This window comes from Gavialis gangeticus, unplaced genomic scaffold (assembly GCF_001723915.1).
Source record: "Gavialis gangeticus isolate Ggan-Ray unplaced genomic scaffold, GavGan_comp1, whole genome shotgun sequence".
NCBI lineage: Eukaryota > Metazoa > Chordata > Crocodylia > Gavialidae > Gavialis > Gavialis gangeticus.
Window position 1 is genome coordinate 4,849,876 of NW_017729020.1, and position 6,000 is coordinate 4,855,875.

Below are 6,000 nucleotides of genomic sequence, written 5' to 3' on the forward strand. Positions count from 1 at the left end.
ATGGAGGGGGGTTAATGCTTGTGGAGGGGAGATAGATTAGCAGACGATGATGATCTGGGAAGTCACTCAACTCTCTCAGTGCTGCCCGAATAAAAATACTGCTGCCATTGGTTTTAAAGTAGACGTGGAGCAGAAATCCAAGAGCAGTTGTGAGGGGAGGGCCACAGAGGAGTCTTGGCCACTGAACGCACTCCCTGACACACACCAGTGCCACAGAGGTCTCACGTGTTTGCTTGTCCTTCCTTGTGGGTTGCGTGGAGCTGCTGTTGGGCACCTACAAGTGAGCTCCTTGGGCTGGGGGCTCACAGCATGGCTGCAAGGCAGATCTTTCCACCTCCTTCTCCCAGGTTTTGTGGGGGCCTGTACTTGGATATCAAGAGGAAGCTGCCCTGGTTCCTGAGTGATTTCTATGAAGGCTTCCACATCCAGTCGATCTCTGCCATCCTCTTCATCTACCTGGGCTGCATCACCAATGCCATCACCTTCGGGGGGTTGCTTGGTGATGCGACGGACAACTACCAGGTAAAGTGCAAGCTGAGAAGTGCTCCAGCCACATGGAGGAGGAGGGGAGTTGGTAGAGATGGGCTCAAGCCAGAAGCTGTACTGGAGTTTGGTTTGGTGTAAAACCTGTGCATCAGCTGCCCTGGGCTGTGAGACACCCAGCAGGGCAGATTTCACTGCCCACATGCCCTGTCCCCAGTGCCAGTGCCTGACCAGTCTGTGTGCTGGCTGTGGCAGGCCAGTAGCAGGTGCTCCTGTGCTGAGCCACCTACCTCACTGTGCCAGACCACCTACCAAACTCTGAGTGCCTCCCTGGGGCACCTCACATCTGGCTGGCCCCCTTCCTGGAGCACACCTGCAAGCCTGGGGCCACTGTTGCCACCACCCAGGGGTTCTGGTCTGTCTTCATCCCTGTGCCCCCTGGGATACACGGGCCTTGTAGACCTTGAGAGTGCTTCACCTGCTGTGAGAACGCGGGGTGCTTCCCTTAGCCTGAGGCACAAAAAGTAGCCTCCCTTGGTCATCCAAGCCAAGGGAATAAAAAAAGGCATGCCCAAACCACCTCCCAATGAGTCTACCATGCTTGATACAGTGGAGACCTTTATTGGTTACAGACAGTAGGCTTGGGAAAGGGTACAGGTTAGAGAAATATCGAAGAATAACCTTAGAACAAACAGTGTGGCTAGGTAGCCTTTAAACATGTATCTTCTTGACAGCAAGCTATATTTTTAGATAAGGTTTAGGTAAGTTACTCACAAGTATCATCCAGAGGCTGCTTGAGCTTTCCTCTGGAGGCAAGCACTTCATGGTGTGTCAGTGAGTTTCCAGAGAGCGATCCCCATCTCTCTGCCTGGGCAGTTGCTCACATGTTCCCCAAAATGGCCCTTCCTACTCATCTGGAGCCCAGCAGAACCCCAGAGGCTGTGAGCTTATTCCATGCTTTCCAGAATGGCTCTCCTCTCTCCAGGAAGAAGGGGCTCTTAAATAAACTTTTCTGACCACACCTTCCAAGTCCAATCAGGGCAGGTGTTGTTTAAGGCTAACCAACCAATTTAAAAAGCATCACGGGTCAACTCAGAGATTGAAATCTCTTGAGCCACTACCCCTCTGCCATGAGGTTAGGGATAAAACAAAAGAGACTAGGTTCACTTCCCCCGTACCGGCTTGAGGTGACATAGTAGCCGTAACCTGAGGCAACCAGATTGACAAGCAGGTGAGGAGACAATGGGAAGGAAAAACCTTATAGCAGAGTCTGGGACGGCCGCGGCTGGTGAACTCAGACTGGTGGGACAGTGGAGCATCCCACAGGGGTTGGGGGATGGTCACAGCCTCCCCGCTACTGGCCGAAGTGCCTGGCTGGCTGCAAACCCCAACCCCCCACTCCTGGCTGGCTGCAAACCCTGCCTCCCTGCTCCCGTGGGAAGCTCCACCACCCCACCAGTCTGAGTTCACCAGCCGCACCTGGTCCGGGAAGAGACCAAGATGGCATTTTGCTACACTGGCTACATGCCTGCCCAGATGCCCTTAAAAAGGTCCTTCCTACTCCTTCTCTGTGAACTGCCCCTGCTCAGCCAAGGGCAGATCCTAACCCTTGATGGAAAGACACATTCCCTCCAAATCTGAGCCCTAGAAGTATCCCAGCATCTCCCCCCGCAGCCCAAACTAGTGCCCTAATTGCCTTTCAGCATGTGCCTATACACAACAGAGTCCTTGAAAGGCCTGTAAGACACCCAGGCCTTAATTCACCTCTTCCCCATGCAACCCCAACCCATTGGCGTCTGTCTGGAGGAGACAAGGTGGAGGGAAGGGATTAGTGATCTGTACCACAGGGAGGGAGGACAGGTGAGAGAGCTGGCACCCATCGCTGCGCCCTGTTCTCAGCACTCCTGCAGTCTGGCCACCACCCATGGTCCCTTGTGTGAGGGGGCAGCCCAGCGCACCCGTCTCTCATCCCTACATTGAGACCTTGGGCCCTCTCCTTCTCCAGGGTGTCATGGAGAGCTTCCTCGGCACGGCAATGGCGGGCTCGGTGTTCTGTTTCTTTGCCGGGCAGCCACTCATCATCCTGAGCAGCACAGGACCCATTCTCATATTTGAGAAGCTCCTCTTCGACTTCAGCAAGTAGGTGAAGGGATGGTCCCAGCCTCCCAGCCCAGCCTGCATCCAAGCCCAGGGGAGTGGAGGGAGCCCCAACCCTGAAAGCCTAAAAATCCTTGTGCATCTGAGCCTGATGGGCTCTGGGTCTGGGTTGTTGCCCTAGACAGAGAGGCTAAAAAACCTGTTCTCCATCACAGTGGGTCTATGAGCATGGGAGCATGGGGAAGTGAGGGCTTTAGGAAAACCATTAACTGGACAGTTGTGAGGGCTCTTCCTCCGTTCCCGTATGGTGACACCTTTCCCTGGGCCTCGGTCTCCTGGCGCTGAGGGAACGGGCCAACCCTGTTGTTGTGTGATGCTCTTTGGGTGTGCCCCGTTAGAGGCAACAGCATCGACTACATGGAGTTTCGCCTGTGGATCGGCCTCCACTCTGCCCTGCAGTGCCTTATTCTGGTGGCCACCGATGCCAGCTTCATTATAAAGTACATCACACGCTTCACTGAGGAGGGCTTCTCCACCCTCATCAGCTTCATCTTCATCTACGACGCCATCAAGAAGATGATTGGAGCCTTCAACTATTACCCCATCAATTCAGACTTCAGGCCGGACTACGTCACCATGTACAAGTGCGAGTGCATCGCTCCTGACCAAGGTGAGCACGAGTCTTATTATTCCCTGCTGAGCGTTGCGTGAGGACACGGTCTGAGCTTTGCCCGCACTGGGGTCTGGCTGAGGTCTGGAGGAGTTTTGAGAGGCCTCCTGACTGATCTGTGCCGACTGGGATGCGGATGCGTGGGCATCTGATTCTGGGCTGTGAGCTTCCACTGGGGGATTACGGCAGTAGCATGAGATGTGGGCTGGGTGGCAGGAGACCTGGTGTCTACATCTGGGCTTGAAGGGCTCACCTCCCTCGGTTTCCTCCTCTGTGAAATGGAGGCAAAGATACCAGCAGCCTGGATCAAACCCAAATCTCCTGCTGTTGTGGGCTAGGTGTTATCTCAGCCAAAGGACATTCTCCCATGAGAGAGGGATCGCAATAATATGGCCCATGCGTCTCTGGGCTCAGGACCTCTAAGCATATGTCTGTACCTGTCCGCCAAGGAGGTAGCTCTCTAAGGTAGGGGTTCTTTTGAAGGCCATCTCCCCCATCATCATGTGCTCTGACCCAACCCCCCCACAAATAGCAGTGCTCCCGAAAACTACTCAGCATCTCCCAGCAAGCCAGAACATCCCTGAAAGATGAGAGCCTAGAGAAGACCTCCTCCATAGATGGTCAAGCACAGAACAACAGCTAGGAGAGATGAAAGCCATCCTCACTTAACATCCTGCAGCCAGAGCAGGATGGTTCACAAATGCATGTTCCAGGGTGAATTTGTCCTCTCCAGTTAGGTGGGATGACGTTTTTAGTGGGATGATCAGTGGCTTTCAGACACCCTTCTGAGTGATCCCTCCTCCTGACCCTTTTTCCCCCCACACCTTGGTCTCTTTTTAGACACGGGTTGGTATAGGGGTGGGGAGCTGTGTGTTGCTGTGTCTAACAGCTGCCTACAGCCTAGGCCCAGTGTCTGCCACCGCAACATGACACAAGATGTAGGCCAGGGAAAGCAAAAGGATGGTGGGTGAGACACAACCTGCATTTTTCCAGAGCCAAGATGTACTCTTCTCTGACATGGCTGTAATTCGGGCTCACTTTTAGCCCACCCCAAGCCAACCCACCAAATCGTACTGACATTTTGTCATTCCCATCCAGATTGGCTCTTGAATCACATGTCCAAATTTTCCAGAGTTCCCGTTACACTCTTTGGAACTAAGACCTTGCTGTTTGTCACATGAGTAGGAAACATTTTCCCTTGGGTGTGCTAGTGCTGTAAGGAAAAGGGAGCCCTTTGGGCGTTCTTGTTTTAAAAGAACGATGGTGGAAGGAAGAGGTGGAAACGTACTGCAACCTAACCCTCGCCCTGGAGACAGAAGTGTGGGAAACAATGTTAGTAGCCTCCATAGCCATAGTTGGCCTATATGTGATTGCACACCAGTGGCCTACACCTGACATAACATGTGGGATGTTAGATCAATGCTGTTGAGTCCTGGTGGTCAAAAATGTGTGTGTTGGGTGCATCAGGGAGGGGACAGGTGAACTGATGCTCCTTTTTAACAACTCTGCAGTTGTTTGTTGAATGTAAGGGCTTAGTCCAGCAAGGCTGTGGACACCCTGGTCTGATCAAGTGTGAAGCCTTAGCATGAGCTCACCTCTGGTTGGGAATAAACAACCAGTGCAGAGCAACGTTGGGTTAGAACAAGCAGAGGATCAGGATCGGGTTCCTTCTCCCTTGGTAGGCTCATGTCTGCAGCCCTGGACCGCCCAACAGCGAGAGCCAACAGTGATGCAGGGTGACTGGGTTTCTGACTATGTGGCATGAGGGTTCCCCCCTGGTTCCACACAGGTCACCCAGGATCCAGGAGTGGGCTGGGGGCAAGGGGAATCAGTTGTCTGATTTTTGGGGACTTTCAGAAGGAATTCTGGCCACCCTGTCATATACTCTCTGGAGCTGTGTTGTATGTGAAAGCAGGACCTGGGCCCCATAAGGGAGTGTGGTCACAAAGGGGCCATTTTTGAGCACCAGGTGGCTTTGGGATGTCTTGGAGTCCTCCGCTGTGTTTAGCCAGCATCATCTATCCCACAGAGGTGGAACAGCCACCTCCGTGATTTCTCTGCAGTTGAGTTGGAGGCCCGTCCTCTGGGGGACAGTGGGGTTAGCCTGCCTTGCTCTTACCCAGCTGGCTTCAAGCAGCTGAGCAAAGGCAAAGCACACATGGTGTCCTCGTTTGAAGCAAACCCAGTCTCCGTTCGTTCCGTATGGTAGAATTGCAATTCCAAAAGCCCTCTTATAGCTGCAACCTTCCTTGACCTGAGCTTTCACCCTGGTCGCTCTGAGCATTTCCTGAACACTGAGAGCATATGGTAATTGCCCATTGAGTGCTTAATATTTTTTCTGGTAGTGTAACAGGAATGGCTTTTGACTGTTATAACTGATTTGTACCATGTTTGTCTCTGCTGCACACATCTATTTGGCTGCTTTCAATCTCAAGTGAGTATCACTCTATAAATGGTCGACTTATTTCATGTTTGATACTCTTCCATTTTTTTAAGGTGTCCTACTCTTAGCTCTACTCCAATCTCTCCATTTGTGTGAAGCACTGATGGACCTTGTGGTCAAAAATACAGCACATGCTACAGCATACTCTATGTTGGGGCATGAGCAATTTAAAGCAGTAGAACTCGCAACTATGTCTGGTTCTGGAAAAGCTCCATTCTGCATGTGAACACCCAAAGAAGTCATAGGATCACAGAGAAGTGGGGCTGGAGGGGACCTTGAGAGGTCAACCCATCCAGCCCCCTGCCTG

The 6,000-nt window shown here is 52.6% G+C and overlaps 1 protein-coding gene across 1 annotated transcript in view; it reads left to right on the forward strand.

Moving 5' to 3' along the window:
- Positions 1 to 6,000, forward strand: part of SLC4A5 (solute carrier family 4 member 5) — a 49,548-nt gene that overhangs the window by 23,354 nt on the left and 20,194 nt on the right. Inside the window, exons 10-12 of the mRNA XM_019514373.1 lie at positions 348 to 522; positions 2,489 to 2,622; positions 2,979 to 3,250. Of these exons, the coding sequence (XP_019369918.1) occupies positions 348 to 522; positions 2,489 to 2,622; positions 2,979 to 3,250 (581 nt within the window). The remainder of the gene's footprint in view (positions 1 to 347; positions 523 to 2,488; positions 2,623 to 2,978; positions 3,251 to 6,000) is intronic.